Below are 20822 nucleotides of genomic sequence, written 5' to 3' on the forward strand. Positions count from 1 at the left end.
GCCTGGCCTCCTGGGGTAGGTCTTTCACCAGTTTTCCTAGCTCCTCCATGATCTGGTACATGTGCCTGTTTATGAGGGCATTGGAATTAGCCATGCGCAATTGGGTTGCGGCATTCCGTTCGATCCTTCTGCCCACTAAGTCCATCCTCTTGCTCTCCTTATAAGGAGGTGGTCCAGAAGTAGTGGCCACGTTAGCCCTCTTCCTTGCTGTGGCTGTGATGATCGAGTCAGCTGAGACCACGCCTCGGATGTAGGCTGGGTCCTTCGATGAATGTTTGTACTTTTTTTTCGGTTCTGGGAGTAACTGCCCTGCATGCTGTGGGCTCCCTGAATGCTTCCATCCCCTGCGCCAAGACGCTGTCGAGCAAAGGTAGATACTGGCTCCTTGTTTGCGTGGGGAGTAATGTCTCGAGGAGAAAGTCCGCTTTCTGCTTCTCCTCGTCGAGCTTGAGCTTGAAAGCTGTTGCCGCCGACCTTATCACCGAGTTGTAAGCTCCGATGTCGTCTGGCGGCGATGGCCTCGAGGGGTATGTGTCGACCGCCTCTTCTGGGCTTTCGGTGTCGACATCCAAGTAATCCTCCTCCTGCGGGTCAGAGGTGGCCGACTCGGCGTCCAACCTGCTGTCTTCTTCCTCCTCATAGCTGTAATCCTCGTAGGGATTCTCGTCCTCTTCCTGGTCGTCGACCATTTCGGTGCCAGGCTCATGTTCTTCGACCTGTTCCTCTTCCTCCTCAATCCATTTCCTGCATGGGTGGCTTGGTCTTGTGGGGGATCGTGAAGGCTCTCATCCTTTTTCCGCTGCAAGATGTTCCCCATTTCGGCTTCTAGTCGCCGTTTTTTCTTTTCCATCTCGGCCGCGTTGTCCGCGCCTGATTGTTCGGCCACTCTCTTCGGCGCCTGGCTCGACTGCGAGTTTCGGCGTCGAGGACTTGGACGTCGAACTGGGTTTCGGGTCCTTGTACGGCGTCGAGGCTTTAGGGTCTTTCCCCTCGACGTCGATCGGTCCTTTTCGGTGACAATCTTCGACGACTTCTGCTGCTCAACAGCTCTCGGCGCCAGGGACTCCTTCTCAGAGGATCCGCTGGGCCTGTGGGTAGCAGCGGACGCCAGGTGTTTCTGCGTCGGCGCTTTCGGGGTCTTGCCCTAGTTTTCTCGAGACTCGGAGTCTCTCGTGCTCTTGGGAACGACGAGTCTCCTACCATGTCTTCGTGTAATCGGTCTCTACGACCGTGTAGCCGTCGTCTTCGGCGGCAGCGTTGTCCTCTTCCTCCGAGGACATCCCCAGCTCGTACAGCGATGGCGTCGGGGCTTTTCCTTGGAGGGTGGCGTGCGCTACCCTCTGGCTCTTCCTCACACGAAGGGTCTTCGGGGCGAAGACGGAGCAGGCGTTGCAGTCCTCGCTTCTGTGTTCTACCGGTAAACAAAGGTTGCAAACCGGGTGTTGGTCTTTCTGCGCGAACTTGTGGTGGCAGTTAGGGCAGAACTTGAACGGCGTGTTGTCCATCACCGAGTGTTTAGGCCTCCCTGGCCGTGCGAACGTCGACGGTCGTCGAAGTCCTCGATGATTTCTCCTTCTTTTCGCTGGGCAGTGTTCGGTGAAGTCTTTCGTAGTCTTTTTCTTTCGATATCTTCTCGAATTTCAATCTTTTCCTGGTACTTTCTCCAAAAATGTCTGGAGCCCAACGGGAACGATCCAGACCCGACCGCAGAAAAAAGAATCTGAAGATGGTGCCCAAGGGTGGGAGCTTCCGCAGGAAGCATGCCGACGTCACCGGAAATACATCCAGGAAGGGGTGACGCCGACGCCCACCTGGGCGACGAAAAAAAAAAAAAAAACAAAGAAAAGACTACGAATCCGGACCCAACCATAAGACCGCGGAATATGCACAGCATAGTGAATCCAGAAAGATTCACGCTGCAAAACTGATCGTTACAGAAAGCAGGCAACCGAGTTATATCAAACCCCACGCTTCTCGAAAGAGCACAGTTTTTAACATTCGCCTAAAAGGCAATAGATTTGGTTCCTTCCGTAAGCCTAATGGTAACTTATTCCAAGCTGCCGGCAGGGTAGTTGAGAAAGCACGTCCACCGAGGGTGGTCGTACGGTAGAGCGGGCTAACCAAAAGAGTGTCCTCAGACGAGCGCAGGATCCTTCTGGGGATGTACTGCACCAGTCTGGCTTTATTGTAGCTAGGAGCATTACCATAGACCGCCTTATGTGCGATGCACAGACCTTTGAATAAAATCCTCTGCCTAATGGGGAGCCAATGTAATTGCATAAAAGAGGAGAGGCATGCGTGCTTCTGGATTTTCCAAAGATCAGTCTAGCTACATCATTCATCACTATTTGCAGTCTCGAAAGTTGTTGCTGGGGAAGCCCAACATAGAGGGCATTCCCATAGTCCAAGCGTCCTAAGATCATTGCGGACACCACTGTCCTTAACGTAGAAAAAGACAGCATTGGAGAGATTTACCGGAGTTGCCTTAGGAGGCCAACGCATGTGCCTACCACCGACGACACTTGGTTTCTCATAGATAGGTTACCATCAATGTGGATAAAGTCAAAGTCAAAAGGATTTATATAGCGCTCTACATACCCAGAGGGTCTCAAGGTGCTTAAGGAGGGGTGGGGAGTTACTCGTCAAATATCCACGTTTTAAGTTGCTTTCTGAATGCTAGGTGGTTCTGGGTAAGGCGAAGGTAGGTGGGAAGTGAGTTCCAGGTTTTAGCTGCCAGGTAGGAGAAGGATCTACCTCCCATGGTGGTCTTGTTGATGCGAGGTACAGTGGCAAGGGCTTGGTTGGAAGATCGAAGCTGGCGGGAGGGGGTGTAGGACAGTCGTGTGTTGAGGCATTCTGGTCCGATTTCGTAGAGTGCTTTGTGTGCGTGGGTTAGGAGCCGGAAAGTGATCCTCTTATTGACGGGAAGCCAGTGAAGGTTTTTCAGGTGACCAGAGATATGTTCTTTACGCAGGATGTCTAATATGAGCCTGGCTGAGGCGTTTTGGATTCGTTGGAGTTTTTTCTGGAGTTTAGCGGTAGTCCCGGCGTAGAGGGTGTTTCCATAGTCCAGTCGGCTCGTGACCAGAGCGTGGGTGACCGTTTTCCTGGTTTCAGTGGGGATCCAACGAAATGTTTTTTTGAGCATGCGAAGAATGTTGAAGCAGGATGAGGAGACGGCGTTGACTTGTCTGTTCATTGAAAGTGAGGAATCCAGGATGACGCCCAGGTTCCGTGCGTGGTCTGTCGGGATGGGTGCTTTTCCAAGGGCTTCTGGCCACCAAGAGTCGTCCCATGCGGAGGGGGAGGAACCTAAGATGAGGACTTCTGTTTTATCAGAGTTCAGTTTCAGACGGCTGTGTTTCATCCATTCGGCTACTTCTTTCATTCCTTCGTGTAGGTTAGTTTTGGCGGTGCTGGGATCATTGGTGAGTGATAGGATCAGTTGAGTGTCATCCGCGTAGGAGATGATGTTGAGGTTGTGTTGGCGGGCGATGGCCGCGAGGGGGCTCATGTATACGTTGAAAAGGGTGGGGCTGAGTGAAGATCCTTGTGGTACGCCGCAGATTACTTCAGTGGCCTCTGACTTGAATGGTGGGAGGCGGACTTTCTGGGTTCTTCCGGTGAGGAACGAGGTGATCCATTCCAGTGCTTTTCCTTGGATTCCGATGTTTCTGAGGCGCTGTAGAAGGGTGCTATGGCAGACTGTGTCAAAGGCTGCGGAGAGGTCGAGGAGGATGAGGGCGACTGTGTCTCCATTGTCCAGTAGAGTTCGAATGTCGTCTGTTGCTGCGATGAGGGCCGTCTCAGTGCTGTGTTTTGCTCGGAAGCCGGACTGTGAGGAGTCGAGGGATTTGTTGGCTTCGAGGAAGGCGGCGAGCTGGTTGTTGACAGCTTTCTCGATGACTTTGGCCGGGAATGGCAGGAGCGAGATAGGGCGGTAATTTTTTAGTTAGGTGGGGTCCGCTGTGGGTTTTTTCAGAAGGGCGCAGAGTTCAGCGTGTTTCCAGCTTTCCGGGAAGGTGGCGGATTTGAAGGAGCAGTTGATGACGTCTCGGAGGTGCGGTGCTATGATGGAGCCTGCTTTGTTGAAGATGTGGTGAGGGCATGGGTCTGTAGGGGATCCTGAGTGGATGGAGTTCATCAGGCGGATGGTGTCCTCAGTGGAGATTGTGTTCCAATCATTAAGGATGTTTGAGGGGGGTGTAGGTCCAGCAGATGGTTGGGTGGGTTGGTCTCCGTGTTGGTTGTCGAAGCCGTTGTGGATGTCTGCAATTTTGTTGTGGAAGAATGAGGCTAGGGAGTCGCAGAGGGCTTGAGAGGGGGTGATGTCGTTAGAGTTGGCCGAGGGATTGGTAAATTCCTTGACGATGTTGAAAAGTTCCTTGCTGTTGTGGGCGTTGTTATCTAGTCGTTCCTTGAAGGCGGTTTTCTTGGCCTTTCGGATCAGGTGATGGTGTATGCGGGTGGCGTTTTTGAAGGCGTCCTTGGTGCTGGTGGTTGGGTCTTTTTTCCAGGCCTTCTCAAGGGAGCGGCAGAGTTTCTTGGATTTCTTAAGATCATCGGTGAACCATGAGGCCTTCTTGCTGCTAAGTTTGCTTTGTCGTTTTTTCAGTGGTGCTAGGATGTCGGCGCTATTGGATAGCCATAGGGTGAGGTTGGTGGCGGCTTGGTCGGGGTTTGAGGAGTGGGCTGGGGGGTTTAGAAGAAGCGATGAGGAGATCTGTCGATGGTGATTTTGTTCCAGTTTCTTTGCAGAGTTTGTTGGGGGTGGTTGTTGGGTTTGGGCTTGTTGTAGGTAAAGTGAACGCAGCTGTGGTCAGTCCAAAGGAGATTCGTGGTGTGGCTGAAGGAGACATGATTGCTGGAGGTGAAGATAGGGTCGAGGGTGTGACCTGCGATGTGGGTGGGGGAAGTGACCAGTTGTTTAAGTCCGAGGTTGGCGAGGTTGTCCAGCAGGGTGGTGGAGTTGCGGTCGTTGTTCTTTTCAAGGTGAAAGTTGAGGTCTCCTAGAAGGATGTAATCTTTGGAGGGGAGTGTGTGTGGAGTGATGAAGTCCGTGATGTCCTCACTAAATTGTGCGCGGGGTCCTGGAGGCCTGTAAAGGAGGGTGCCTCTGAGTGTGGTCTTGGGGTCGATGTGGATCTGGAAGTGAAGGTGTTCAGAGTTGGCGAGGTTGACGTCAGAGCTGGTTGAGATTTGGATGGATTTCTTATGGACGATAGCGATTCCTCCTCCTGTGTGGCCGGTACGGTCCTTGCGTATGATCTTATAATCTTCTGGGATGGCAATGGTGATGTCTGGGGCGGAGGAGGCGTTCATCCATGTTTCAGTAAGGAAGGCGACGTCCGGAGAGATGGTGTCTAGTAGATTCCAGAGGTCAATGGCGTGCCTGTGGACCGATCGGGTGTTGAGCAAGATGCCTTGTAGGTGGTTGGTGTCGGGAATCTGAGGTGTGATCGTAGCGGAGTGGTTGACGGTGCAGAAGAATTTGCAGGAGTAGCATGTGAAAGGTCCATGGGTGTGTCCAGGAGCGGCTTGGACGCAGTTTGGGGAGCGGCCGGGGTTAAGGGCTAGGAGGGTGGTGGCATCGTAGGTAATGCGGGAGGGCTGGGCAATGCGAGGGCCAGGGGGTCTGGCGCTGGGCGCGGTCCAGGCGTAGACGGGCTTACCTTTGGCGCACCTTCGGCGCGGCTGGGGCGCGAACGCTGCGCGCGGGAACTACTGTCATATATGGATAGTGGAGGGGGAGGGGCGAGGGCGGCTCAGCTGGGAGGCGGGGCGGGCTACAGACGACGACAACAACAAACAAAATGGAGGCTGAGGGGGGAGCACAGCAAACGCGCAAACAGAGTGAAATCAGCAGAAATAACAATTAAAATTGCAAGTAAAGCTAAGCGGCGATCAGGCAGACAGCAGGCAGAAATAATAACGCAGTTATGAATGCAAAGCGGCACAGCGCGCAAACAGGGTGAAATCGGCAAATTAAACTATTTAAAATGCAAGTAAAGCTAGGCGGCGATCAGGTAAACAGCAGGCACCAAATAATAATGCAGTTATGGGATGCAAAGCGGCACAACGATACCAAATGTCTCAGAGGGACACTGGGGAGCGACCACTCAGCTCGAGGGAGAGGAGCGAGTCCCGGCGCCTTCAGGTAATGGAGCGCTGTTTCTAGTAAGTGGGAGGGCGGCTCAGCTGGGAGGCGGGGCGGGCTACAGACGACGACAACAACAAACAAAATGGAGGCGGAGGGGGGAGCACAGCAAACGCGCAAACAGAGTGAAATCAGCAGAAATAACAATTAAAATTGCAAGTAAAGCTAAGCGGCGATCAGGCAGACAGCAGGCAGAAATAATAACGCAGTTATGAATGCAAAGCGGCACAGCGCGCAAACAGGGTGAAATCGGCAAATTAAACTATTTAAAATGCAAGTAAAGCTAGGCGGCGATCAGGTAAACAGCAGGCACCAAATAATAATGCAGTTATGGGATGCAAAGCGGCACAACGATACCAAATGTCTCAGAGGGACACTGGGGAGCGACCACTCAGCTCGAGGGAGAGGAGCGAGTCACGGCGCCTTCAGGTAATGGAGCGCTGTTTCTAGTAAGTGGGAGGGCGGCTCAGCTGGGAGGCGGGGCGGGCTACAGAAGACGACAACAACAAACAAAATGGAGGCGGAGGGGGGAGCACAGCAAACGCGCAAACAGAGTGAAATCAGCAGAAATAACAATTAAAATTGCAAGTAAAGCTAAGCGGCGATCAGGCAGACAGCAGGCAGAAATAATAACGCAGTTATGAATGCAAAGCAGAACAGCGCGCAAACAGGGTGAAATCGGCAAATTAAACTATTTAAAATGCAAGTAAAGCTAGGCGGCGATCAGGTAAACAGCAGGCACCAAATAATAATGCAGTTATGGGATGCAAAGCGGCACAACGATACCAAATGTCTCAGAGGGACACTGGGGAGCGACCACTCAGCTCGAGGGAGAGGAGCGAGTCACGGCGCCTTCAGGTAATGGAGCGCTGTTTCTAGTAAGTGGGAGGGCGGCTCAGCTGGGAGGCGGGGCGGGCTACAGACGACGACAACAACAAACAAAATGGAGGCGGAGGGGGGAGCACAGCAAACGCGCAAACAGAGTGAAATCAGCAGAAATAACAATTAAAATTGCAAGTAAAGCTAAGCGGCGATCAGGCAGACAGCAGGCAGAAATAATAACGCAGTTATGAATGCAAAGCGGCACAGCGCGCAAACAGGGTGAAATCGGCAAATTAAACTATTTAAAATGCAAGTAAAGCTAGGCGGCGATCAGGTAAACAGCAGGCACCAAATAATAATGCAGTTATGGGATGCAAAGCGGCACAACGATACCAAATGTCTCAGAGGGACACTGGGGAGCGACCACTCAGCTCGAGGGAGAGGAGCGAGTCAACTGCATGTATATTAGAGTCAGTACATTTAGGAAAAGCATAACCTTTTCGGTTTTCCGGCATATTTGGAGTTTAGTTTTAATAGTTTTAGCCACTGAACTCAAGGCAGTTCAATGAACTAGACATTTGCCAGTTCTAAGGGCAAACAAAACACTTTTACGTTCTACAAAACAGCATAATGGTACAAGATATACTGCAACATATCTTCCTTTCTGGCATCGCTACTAGTACAATATCTCATTGGAATTCATCAGTATTATCAGAAGCACCCAAAATATACAACATCCTCCCATGGTTTCAGAATAAGTATATCCCATTTATACTTCATTATATAAGGTACGTTATTCAGTTCATACAAAAACATGTATATTCACCAACTAAGGAGAATGGGAAAATATGTAATACTTATTTTTTTTTAAAAGGAGATAAAAAAAAACTAAAACTGTTCAAGTAAAACATTTATTCCACGATTTCCATTACAAAAAAAGCAATATGCAGGTCAAAGAGAACGTGAATAATTGGTGCATTTTTTGCAAACAGAGATGGCCTTCAAAAATAAATGTGATATCATTAAATTGTAGTCGTCAGCGCTAGGATACTTTCTTCTGATCGAACGCCTGTTGGCTGAAAATTAGTGCTCCATTGGTTCTTCTGCCTTCTCTACGACTTCTTCAGCAGGCTGTGCAACCTTAAGCATAAAATAGTAAGACAAAGCTTTTAAAACTGAAATACTTGTAATTATCCATTAAAAACAGTTCGTATTTAACAGGCCGAAATATCTCCCAACATTTGAACACTCTTACAGATATTGCAACCGCTCAGCATGCAATGCTAGAAGGCGGCATCCTCATTGGTTGTGGAGTCAGTCAAGATCAACTTGTGAGAGCTCGAGTGCAGAGCTCTTTAAGCATTTCATTAAAACAAAAAATGATAGGCCTGCGGGAGAGAAAGCTTTGAGGTAGACTGTGAAGCTTCAGTAACCCTGAAAACAACCTCGTTAAACTGTCCAGAAATGTACAGCCATGCATAGCCAAAGGTGCCCGCTTTTCTTTAGAAGTAATACCTTAAAAAGCGTTACCACACACCTTTTGAATTACATGAAATTTAATCTCCAATGAAGCCGGGGTTTCTTTTATTTACTACGGTCACCCTACTCTCATATCACTGTACAAAAGAGTGACACAATAATATCATCCTTATAGGTAAGTTAAGGTCACACACTGTTGTCTGGAAGCATTTTCTAAACTGAGGGTGTAACGGCCGGAATCTTGATATTCTTTTTCTACTTTGAAAATAGTTGTTTATGATATCAGTTTGATACAACCAATCGCCCTTCTCCATGTGGGCCAAAAAAGTACAAGGCTTTGGACCCAAAAACACATATTTCAGCAGTCTATGTTCAGGGGGTACTGGACAACTCTAAATTTATATGCAATAAAAGTCAAAAACAATTAGCTTAATGAAGCCAGGCAATAATATTTATACATAATACAGCATTTTTTAAGTCGGCTCTCCAAAAGAACCTCCAAGTGGTTTTAACTCCTACGTGGTTGTCAGACATAGGGCTACTGGGTCATAACCATGGAGGTTGTTGTAGTTTCCTGTTGGGTGTTCTGGGGCCCACCCCATTGCGGCTCTCCAAACTAGGTCAAGTACAACGTCTTATAAACGTCGCTCTCAGGCTAATAAGGGTGACCAGTCCCACTCTTCTCATGGGGGTGGGATGGGTGACAGGAGGGAGGGGAGATAGAGAAGAGATTTAGAACAAAAACACATAATAAATCACTGCCCAGCCCAGTGCTGGTCCTTCAGTAAAACAAAGAGTTTTATCATCACAACAAAACGTATGCAATTATATGGGAGCATAAGCAAGTTATCGAACCCAAGGAATCTTACCTAATCACTACACGCTTTACAGTGACCCTCTCTTAAATCTATGATGTTTATGGTGATTTTCCGTGGTTTGATCTCCGGCAAGATAAAGAGCAAATTAAAGTTCAATAAGCCATCGCCACATTGGCAACTGGTAGGTCACTCTAGATAGTGCTTAAACCCAAAGTTCTTGATGCCAAAGGCAACTTTTTGCACGGTTATATTTGTGCACTTTCAACAGTCTTTCAGTCTTCTAAGGGTAACTGGCGTTGAATGAGGCAATTGTCAGGCAACACTGTCAGCGTCACTCATTCGTAGCAGCATCCTTGCTCCTTAGACCAGGTAAGGGATTCAGCACAGCAAGGCGGTTTGACTGGTTCTAGTCTTTAGAAGTTGGGGTGTCTGGTCCGAAGCAGATGCCCCACTTCGGTAGCAACAATGGCTCCTCGGGGAACGCGTCACAGATCTGCAGCAGACACACCATCCTCATGCACACTGTTGTTAGGTAAAAGTTTCTTTACAGGGGTTGTCTGAGTCCAATTTGTATACTCATTTTCTAGACAGGGGATGTGGAACCACAGTCTACAGTTCTGTTACTGTTTGGACGGTTGCCTTCAAATTTAATTTTTGGGCTGTAGTGCAGAGAAAGTCTTTGTGAAAGGTGACAGCTTTTGCAGCAGGTAGTGATGATGCTGCTTTCAAGCAGGGAAATCCAAAATAGGGGCATAATGGAGTGTGAAATCGCTGCACTTTGCTTTCATAAGCCTTATCTGAAGTAGCATTCAGGAAAAGAAAAAAGGACAGGTTTTGCCAAGAAACTCCACCTATGTTAACATGATCTGCGGATTTGGACCCTCTCCCCAAAACACCACCTGATTGCATTGCTATGGAAAATCTGATCAGCATTTCCTCGCTAAAGGGTCTTTATACAATTCTCTAGAAATGATCCGGTCTCCATTCTCCCTCAATTCAGTGTCTGGGACTCCACCCTAAAAGAAAGGGAATGCAAGCCATATACTTCCACTGTCATTGGAAAACTGTATCCATCTTCACTCAGTGCCAAGTTATGCTAAACCAGCAGCCATCCAAAACTGATCCCACTGGTCCCTGCAAACATACTCACTGCACACCATCTGTCCCTGCAAAAAATTGGCTACACATGCACAATGTAGGCATGCACTCGACATGGACACAGAATGTCACAACCACAAAGGGCAGTGGATACCACACTGAAGCGGAAATTTCAGGTAGGTCTTATTCCTCGGATATAGAAAAAGGTCTGTTCAGGACAATTGTTTTGTAAAATAAAAAATATCCCACCACTGCTTCACGTCAACAACCCAGAACATGGACAGTAGTCCCAGGTCGACATAAAAGGGTAAGTTTGGTGTGCTTTGAAAGTCACAGAACCAGTTCTGGATCTTGGCATTACTATGGGCAGGCTTAGGCCACAGGGCGCTTGCTAGATTGGCGTATTAGCTGGGTTGGTAAAAAGTTAGGATACTTTACATGCATTTGCGTCACTCAGGGTAGGTTTGCACACCTGTATCCCATGCATGGGAAATTACCATCCCAAAAATGGCTTTACAGGTGCTATAAAAGAATCTACCTGGAAGGAACTGAATAGGTAAGATATTTAGTGGCATGCTTAATTTTTCGATTCCCAGTGATCTTTACAGTTTACATCGTAATCAGAACATCCCTCAAACTCAGGTCTTCGTTAGGGAATTGTATTTATTTTAAAGAGAAGCAATCAAATTATATTGAATGAAAACTAAAAGACACCTTTAACCAAGGGTTTTTCATGGAGTTCCATTGGTTTTGTCTAGTTAGCTGGCACTTTATGTGATATATCAAAAATCTTATATACTGTGTAGAGTCCAGGGGTTCCCTTACGAGTCGACACATGCTTGCTATGTTATCCAAAAGTGCTCTGTTAGGGGATAGTGTGGTCAAGCAGCCTTAGGCTTAATAAAGAGGAGTGCAAGACATTTGCAAATACACACAATAATCAATAAATAACATACACAACTCAAGAAGAAGATCCACACCAATTCCCACAATAGCAAATATCTTTAAAATAGGTTTAGAAACCAGAGAGAAATCGTTCAGGTAACTGTTTTTTTTATTATTTTGTTTTTATTTCAAAGTATTTTATCAAGAATTTTACACATACATTTTAATCATCGCTCTACGTGGGGTAGCATCCTCAGCAGGGCGTACCTGCTTGTGGTACAAGTTACATTATACATGATCGGATGCCCCCCTTACTTCTGTCCTACCATAGGAGTGAAGGTAAGTGAAAAGATGGAAAAGAGAGAAATGTGTGTTGGAAGAGGAAAGCAGAAGTAAAAGAAAAGTGGTTGTGTGCTGGGATAGTCTACTAGTACTCACTTCTTTGTGTGTGGGCAGGGCCTGCTTTTGGTGGGGTGGGCTGCAATTCCGGTGTTCACGGGGGCTCGTAGTGGCCCAAAAAGTGGAAAGTGGAATTTTTGGGTTCTGCAAGGTTATCCTACGGAAGGAAGACAATGTTTTGCAAACAGGTACAGTACAGCGACTTAAGAGACCAATCTCAAGGAGAGAAGGTTAGTGGTGGGCAAGGTCCAAGGCAACATCAAAAGTGCACCACCAGCGGCACAAGGGCAGCTGGGTGCAGGGTGCAAAACAGCGTCTGGAGCCCAATATTTTTCTATGGAGATCAGTCACTGCAAAAAGAGGCGGCAGTCTCTGGCTGGAAGGCCAGTCGGCCTGAACCACCAGGGAGGCTTGGTCTTGCAATGCTCAGGGACTTAGGGACACACTTGGTGCTCTTCTACAAGGCCCGGGGACAATGGGTGCAGAGGTGACTTTAGGCATTGGGTTTTCTTACAGAGAGCAGTTACAGTAGGGGAGGCCTGCGTGCAGAGGCTGCAGGAGACATCGGGGGATTCAGGAGGGTTGAAACAACAATGGACTCGAGCTCTGAAGGGCTGGGGGGGGGGGGGGGGGGGCACTTTGACTCAGACTTGGAGAGACGGGAGCAGTGGTGGCTTTAGGTGTCAGGTTTTGGCGTTTCCGGAGGCCTCAGTCTTAGTTTGAGTTTTTGCAGGATGCAGGAGAACAGGTCAGCTGTTCACGGGAAGTCTTGAGTCTTTATTGAATTAGGCAGTCCTCCCAAGGTTCTGGAGTCAACAGCTGCAGGACGAGTTGACTTGTGCGCAGCTTTCGATCAGGGATGAAGACATGAACCAATACTCTAAGCACCCTTTAACTGGTTAGAATTGTGGTATCCAGGGTAGGTTTGTTTAACGGCAGGTGAGCCAGCCAATGTTTAATACTTAAAAAGTGCAACAAGGATGTTGATGATCACTAGGAAATACAGGTGTATATACGTAAAATACAAGGGTCATCATGATGGAAGTCTGCATGGGTACAGTTTGCGGAGTGTGATTGATGATTCAAGTATTTTTCTATCTCTGGATAATGGGATGAATAGCTTAAAAGTGCGAAAAGTTTAAAATTTTATTTGGAGGGCTCATACTTGTAAGAAGATTTCTATCTAGTACTCCAAGGTACTAGACAGAACGGATGCTTGACTTTGAAGAGTTCAATGCCAAACAGCATGGGGAGGGAAATAAAGAAGGATGTCTGTTGATATGGTTGATTCAGTTGATCGCAGAAGCAGGTAACCAAGTGCCTGTTAATGGCATATTGGTTACTGGCCAGGAAGGAGGATTAGATTCATTGGACATTGGTGCACTGCAAATTACTGCATGCCCAGGCTGGCTCCTGCACATAGACCGGAATGTTGACTTGTTAAAACTGGTGCTATTCCCAGCCGGATGAAGCAGTTCAGGGAACTGCGAGAAAACCCCACTCAATTGGAAAAGGCTAGCAGGAATGGACTAAAGGCAGAGTTAAAATTGGGCTCAGACTACTGAAATCTTGAGTTTTACTCCATGTTTAAGAATTATTGGGCACTCACCTGCAGGTTTTTATGCAAGTGTATACCCATTTATTTTCCCGAATAATGGTGACGGTAAAAAACATTGGGTACTGTTGAAGTGAAACTTTGACATAATGATTAGGCTTATCAAAACTAGGATTCAACTAAAAATCATGAGGCCTGTCACATTGTGATCTAACTGGGTTTATGTGACGAAGAGCACCTTGAGCAACCTTAGAAGGCTGTCTTATGACATCTAAGGTGGAAGACTGAGAAATTGCCTCTGTGGCCTCCCTGAACCAGTGCCTAATTTGCATTAAAAAAAACAACAAAAAATACATGCCAGGGGCCTTAGGCTTCTGCAGCTTACACCCCTCATTACACGTGCGACTAATGCCAATAACAGTACCAGCACAAGTACTATCACACTCCTCCTATAAGTGTGACAATTCAGATTTTTTAAATACATTGAAAATGACTAATACCTGCTGCCCACCCTATATTTATTACTTTGGGTGTCAGGTAATGATGATTTTAATATATATTGAATTACTAAACAAAGGTGGCTGCGCTAATACCAAAATTAAACAAACATCGCAACCATGTGGTAGGTTGTCTAAATAACCAGTGATGACAAAGTACAGAACACCAGAAAACATCGGCTCAATTTAAGCAATGCCCTGAACACAGAGAAATGGTCTAAACCTGAGCTTAGAGTTTCTCGTTCTGGGTCCTGGAACAAATGAACTTCGGCTAAAAGAAGCTCTTGCATATTCAGATAATATTCATGGATACTTTTTTCCATTTTAGAACACATTTAACATGCTTAAGTGAGGGAACCTCATGAAATTCAAATTCCTAGCCAATTCTTGCATTAAGAGAGCAGCTTGGCAGACTTCGGTGGCGATAATGACTGAACCATAAGCGACCATAAGACTATCCACCCTACTGTAGATGGGACATAAGACAAATGTCATCAAACTGTGGCTCTTCGAATAGATATCAGATGTATTGGCTACACTTAATCTTCAAATAAAAAACATTATGCTTGTTAGTTTGTGTCATATGAGTGATTGAACAGAGCATGGTGTTCCACAAAGCAGGTCTCTAGAAACGGCTGATTCAAATATTTCTAACATAATTATGCAAACAGGACATCCATAATTATAAAGAATTTACACAAAATAAAAAAATACCTCCTGGGTATCTATCAGAGGTGTGCCAACTGCAAATTCTGCCTTAGGTCTACGTGTATCCATTGCAAGACTTATATGTACATAGTTCTGTAAAGTGTAAATGCAGAAGGATAACTTACTTACCTGTAATTCAGGTTCTCTTACAGGGGAATACTCAAAGTCATAAGCACTGAACAGTCCCACCAATGTACAGGGACCCCCAGAGCACATAATATATACAATATTTATATGTTTAAACTTTAAAAAGTATGAAGTACCCTAAAATATACATACATGTGTGTGTATATATCTATAGTACTATTATAAACAGAGAACTTGCACCTTTTGTCAAGGTAAACTCGAAAAGTACACCACCAATCCGAACAACAAAGACATCATTGAAAACTGCAGGGCAAGCAGAAGGACATAGGCTATTTAAAAATAAAAATTATACATGGTTTTAAAAATGTTTAAATAAATAAAAGTAGTCCCTTGCAACTAGCGCCGGCCGCGACGTCTGCGTCATGACATCGGGAGCGAGGGGAGGAGCGGCGTGGAAGCAACAGGAAGAGCGGCGCTGGAGAATGCAGGAGGAGCGAGGCTGCCTACAACGCAGTAGGACTCTGGAGCAAGCTGGAGTCCAGGCAGCGTGTGATGCAGTCTCGCAGGAAGAAGGAAAGGTAAGTTCTTCGTCGACCCCCACCCCCCCTTGTGGTATCCTGCTTTGGATGCCATGTGAGAAATGGAATATGCTACGTACCAGTATGCATCTGTTCTTGGCATGAAGGGCTGCTGACATTCATATCTGTGCATAGATCGCCGCCTAGTGTTGGGTCCGGATGATTGCACATTGTTGTCCTGGAAGAGTCTTCGAAGTATCACGAGATAGGTGGCTCCTCCCCTGGACTACAGTGCGCATGGGCATCCTCTCCATCCCCAGATTGTTTTTCGCCATTGTGGCAGAGATGGAGCGTGATACTGAAAATGATGACCATGCCTGAAAATGCTTCTGAGAGCTGCAGCTGCGACAGGCACCGGGGAGGAGGGCGGGCGATATGAATGTCAGCAGCCCTTCATGCCAAGAACAGATGCATACTGGTAAGTAGCATATTCCGTTCGAGGCATGAGGGCTGCTGAATTCATATCTGTGCATAGAATAAATAGCAGTCTCCTCCTTAGTTGCGGGCGCCCGTGCCAGCTGCAGCAGTCTGAAAGAGAGTCCTGAGAACAGCCTGACCCACAGCAGCTTGCTGTTTGGAGTGTACATCTACGCAGTAGTGTTTGGTGAATGTATGTATAGTGGTCCATGTGGCTGCTCTACATAGGTCTTCTAGAGGAATATTACCCAGGAAGGCCATGGAGGCCCCCAATTTGCGTGTGGAATGCGCTCTAGGGGGAACTATTAGTGTGCGTTTAGCCTTCTGATAACAGATTTGGATACATTTAACAATCCACCTGGCTATACCTGATTTGGAGATAGGGTTGCCTTTATGTTGTGGAGAGAATGCAACGAATAGCTGTTTAGTTTTCCGAAAGTCTTTCGTCCTGTCGATGTAATACAGGAGAGCTCTTTTGACATCTAAGGTGTGCAATGCCCTGTCTGCCACCGAATCTGGGTTAGGAAAGAAAACGGGCAGTTCAATATTTTGGTTGATGTGGAACTGCAAAATCACTTTTGGCTTGAATTTAGGGTTGGTGCGAAGCACCACTCTATTTGCATGGATTTGCAGGTAGGGTTCCTGAATTGTGAGGGCTTGCAGCTCACTGACCCGCCGCAGGGATGTAAAAGCTATGAGGAAGGCCACCTTCCAGGTGAGGAACTGTATGTCACAGGAATGGAGTGGCTCAAAGGGTGGCCCCATGAGTCTGGTGAGAACGATATTTAGGTTCCAGACTGGTGAAGGGGGGTGTCTGGGAGGGATCACTCTTTTAAGGCCTTCCAAGAAGGCTTTAATGGCAGGTACCCTAAAAACGGAATTGTGTTGCCTGTTTTGAAGGTAAGCGGCTATGGCCGCGAGATGGATACTGATAGAACTGTACGCCAGGTTGCATTGGTACAAATGCAACAAGTAACATATGATGTTTTGCGTAGATGCGTCCAACGGGTTAATGTTATTGTTGGAGCAGTAAATAACAAACCGCTTCCATTTGGCCGCATAGCAGGCCCTGGTAGTTGGTCGCCTCGCCTCTTTGATGATGTCCATACACTCAGGAGGCAAGTTCAGGTATCCAAACTCTATGACCTCAGGAGCCAAATCGCAAGGCTCAGCTGTTGTGGATCTGGGTGCTGAATGTCGCCATGGCTCTGCGTGAGGAGTGATGTGCATACAACCCACATCAGAGAAAAGAAAACCCTTATAAACTCAGATGCCACGGACTCTGCCTCTCATTTCTGATTGAGTTATTCTTATTGAACTTTACCGCATAGAAATTCCGTACAGGTAATTTTTATTTACCACATAATTGGCGCCCGAATAGGGACCCCTCCCCCACCTTACGCGCCGGCGGTGCGTTGCAGGCCTGGTCCCCTGCCACAGCCGTGACGGACAACTACGCGTACCCGCAGGATTTCCTGTATCTCCCTCAGGCCAACGGAGGTGACTGAGGCTGCGATCGACACCCAGACGAGGCGGTGAGTAGTGCGGAGGATCCCGACCAGAGCCCAGCTGAGAGAGCAAGGTCCGAGGTGTTCAGAGGCCCACCAGTTCCGAAGTTCCGAAGTACCTACGTCACGAGTCGAGTCGAGTCCAGTCCGGTCCAGTCCAGTGTTGAGTTTCCGAGGCTTTCCGTTCCGTGCTTCCCGGTGAGTACCGTTGCTGGGGACGCATCTAGACGGGTGCATTAATTGTGTCCGGTCAAGACGGGTTTGGGTACACAGACCCGGTCTGCACTGTTTAGCAGTGTATCTGTACTGTTTAGCAGTATATCGAGTATTCAACTATCAAGTTATTGTTCGTTTTTTACGAAATGTTTTAATGTGTTTTAATGTCGTGGTATGAGTGATTGTTTGATTTTCATTACTGTGTTCATTGTATTAGTGGTGTCCAAATACGAGTAAGTATCAAGTATCAAGTATCATGGCTAAAAATGCAGCTGTTTTCGAAATTGAAACAGATAGGAACTAGAAAAGGGATACTCGAGGAAGCTGTTCCCATCCCACCCAGGGACACTCCAGGGTATTTCATGTACCACAAGCACGGCTTAGATGCTGTATTATATCTCGACTTGTGGGTGGATTACACCAAGGATTTAGCAGAGAATCAGAGATGGCCCGCTACAGGGACACGGGATGCCGATTGCATCATGAGAGTAGAAGAAGCGCTACGGAAAAAGAAAGCCAGACAGTCACAGAAAGATGCCATTGAACTATGGCGTAAAGAATCACACAGACGGACAGAGAAAGCACTCAGAAAAGCAGAGAAAAGTAGAGAGGATTCTGAAAAGGCCAAAGAAAAAGAACTACTAGAAGAAGGGGAACGAGTTAGAATGGAACAACACGACAGAAAAAGTAACGCACTTATGACAGGATTGTATCCAGTCCTGGCCGAGGGCCTGCCCAAGGCGACCCCGGAAACACCGAAAAATCTGCCCCCTCCATTGGTTCCGACTAAATTACGTCACAAGACCGCAGCAGACATTTTTATTTCATCCTACTTGGATGATGTAGCTCCCGCATATGCTAGTATGCCTGCCCATGTGCCACCTGCTGACGGTAACCCGCTCCCTGATCTTCAGCCCCCAGGTCCGCAACAGCAAACCCCTCCCGGTCTGCTTCCTCCACCCTTACCTGCACCCCCTATTAATCAGCATAATCCTTTTGGGCCTGGCGCGGTTCAGGCCCCAACTCAGTTACAGCAGGTACCGACCCTACAGCCAGGTTATGGTCAAGCCTCCGCTTCCGGAGGTGCTACCGGAGGTTATCAAACACCCCCACCGTTACACCGAGTGACCATGAGAGATTTAGCAAAGGCTCGGACACCTAAGGGTGCACTGGCAGAACAGCTTAGAAAAGAACTTACAGATTGTAGATATGACCCAGTGCCAGGTACAACAGGACCCTTGTTGCTAGCGTCCCTACGTTTGCGACGTGTTACAGATTATCTGATGTTACTACCAGGTATGCCGGATCACCTAGACAAATTGTATTATTTTATTATAACAGGAGAAGGAATGGAATGTGTTGCCGAAGCCATGTCACGTCAGAAAGTAGAGAACAAAGGTTTATTAATGCGATTTATGGTTAACTGTTTAACAAGAGAACAAGATCAGGCCGGTTTTCCGCAAAATGAAATGGATAGACTGCATAGATGGAGCCAGAATATCGCGGATGGTAAACATGAGAAGGAGAACAGTGTACATACTATGGTTAGAAAGATCCGTAAAGAAATAATAGATATACATGCCCGGCGGGCCCCTGAAGAACATCTTGAATCAGACGGTCCGACTTCCTCGCAGGAGGAGGATGATACAGAGAATATAGCAGAAACTTCGCATCAGTCAGGCAAACAGATGATAGGATATGTAGGCCGAGGGAAATTTCCTAGACCGCATGCATCCCTTTGATAGGCCCTTCGACAGACCCATTCGTAAACAAGAAACGTGTGAAAATCAGAAACATTACCTCTGTCCAATACCAGAAACATACCACTCTGTTATGATAAATCCGAAGACTCCTGAACATTTGTTTCAGGCTACTGATAAAGTACTTCAAGAGCGAATGGGGTACCATGTACTCAATTCCATGGATGAACAAGAATTAGCCAGGTCAGCAGTACAATGGGCTGACAATTCTGATAAATATAAGGATGACACAGTAGCGCAAACATTTTTGAATCTTTCCCCAGACGAACAGCGACTAGCTGGTATGTACATGATACAGCATCTCCTCATTCTGTATAAAAGCCAACATTCTGATCCAGGTCCCCTTCCTGATGTATTAATAGAGTTACTCATGAATAGATGGAGAGGCCTGGGTACCGATTTAATTAAAGTAATTCTAGAACATCGACACAAATATAGTGCCTTCCTGAATCCACAGTTCGTCTCAGCTCCACCCCCAGAAAGAAAAATGTTTTACATAGACAGACAAAATCCCTTACGAGAAGTGCATCCAGTCAGGAATGATGATAACACCCTTACACGTGTGTATGTATACACGCCGATAACTAAAATGGAATTGTTAGAAATGAAGAAAATAGTACCCAGTCATGATAAAGACCCTGCAGGTTTTCACCGTGAAATAAAAGACATGTTACTCATGGGTGATTATACCTATCCCGACATTATGAAAATATTGAAAGTACTATTGCCTGCCGGCATTTACGAGAAACTCAAAGAAAAAGAATGGGAGGTGGGAGACACAAAGATTGATTGGGCTGCATTAGAAACTGAAGAAGCGACCCGAACCCCAGGATTGGGTCTTGGGGACAAAACTAAAGCATTACCAGGATTGTTAGTACAAGTATTGCCAAGGTTATTAGCAACTAAAAAGGAGGATTGGGATACAATTTCAGCCTGTAAACAGAAACCCGATGAAGACACTAGTGATTTTTATTCCCGATTTGAGAAATGTTTTATTAATAATAGTGGCCTGAAAGCAAGTAGCGAGTCATACCCACACCTTTTTGTATCCAAATTGGTTGAGAATTCTCTGCCCCAAGTTAAGAATCGTGTACTGAAAGTCGAGAGCACATGGCAAGCAAACACCTTCACAAATGTTACAGATGTTACAGTATCACCAGAACAGAATTAGGGAAGAACATGATCACGAACAAAGACGTATGAAAGACACGAAAATGAAAATGCTAGTTGCTCAGTCAGTTCCATCTGACGGTCAGAAAAAGGGTATGCCACAGTCCAATAATTCGGCAGGTCCTGTTAAAGGGACATGTAACTATTGTAAACAGCCAGGTCACTATGTAAACGATTGTGCAGTTTTGAAACACAATATATCTACAGGTAAAACTAAAGAAAGACCCCGTCAACCTAGACAAGATCAGGTCCAACAACACGTTCCACAGAATGTACAGCCTATGCATGCTTCACAACAGACAGTACAGACCGTAGCGGTACCACAGACACAGCCCATTGCCGCAACACAACATGCAACTCAACAGATGTACCAGAATGCCCAAACTGATTATCCCGATTATCAGCGATACACATGAAACAGCCTAGAGAGGGAGGTTGGCTTGCCTCTTATTGAGGTTCCTGTAGATCAAGAGGGTCCTTATGTACATAGTCAAGTATTAGGAAAAGATAGAAAGTTTTTGATTGATACAGGGGCAAGCAGGACGACAATAAGTCACGACGAGGTTCCAGGGGCACCCCTCTCAGGCTCACAGAATGTTTCCCTTGGATTTTCAGGCAAACCTATTGTAAATGAAGTATCGAAACCAGTACCCCTTTTAGTTGGTCCG

The 20822-nt window shown here is 46.8% G+C and overlaps 1 protein-coding gene across 1 annotated transcript in view; it reads right to left on the reverse strand.

The window, feature by feature from the left end:
* Window positions 1-7876: 7876 nt before the first annotated feature.
* PSMA1 (proteasome 20S subunit alpha 1) overlaps window positions 7877-20822 on the reverse strand; it is a 118205-nt gene continuing 105259 nt past the window's right edge. Inside the window, exon 10 of the mRNA XM_086956019.1 lies at window positions 7877-8119. Coding sequence (XP_086812145.1) covers window positions 8063-8119 — 57 coding nt within the window. The 3' untranslated portion in view covers window positions 7877-8062. The remainder of the gene's footprint in view (window positions 8120-20822) is intronic.

The sequence above is a fragment of the Lissotriton vulgaris genome, chromosome 2_1, assembly GCF_964263255.1.
Source record: "Lissotriton vulgaris chromosome 2_1, aLisVul1.2, whole genome shotgun sequence".
NCBI classification, from domain to species: domain Eukaryota; kingdom Metazoa; phylum Chordata; class Amphibia; order Caudata; family Salamandridae; genus Lissotriton; species Lissotriton vulgaris.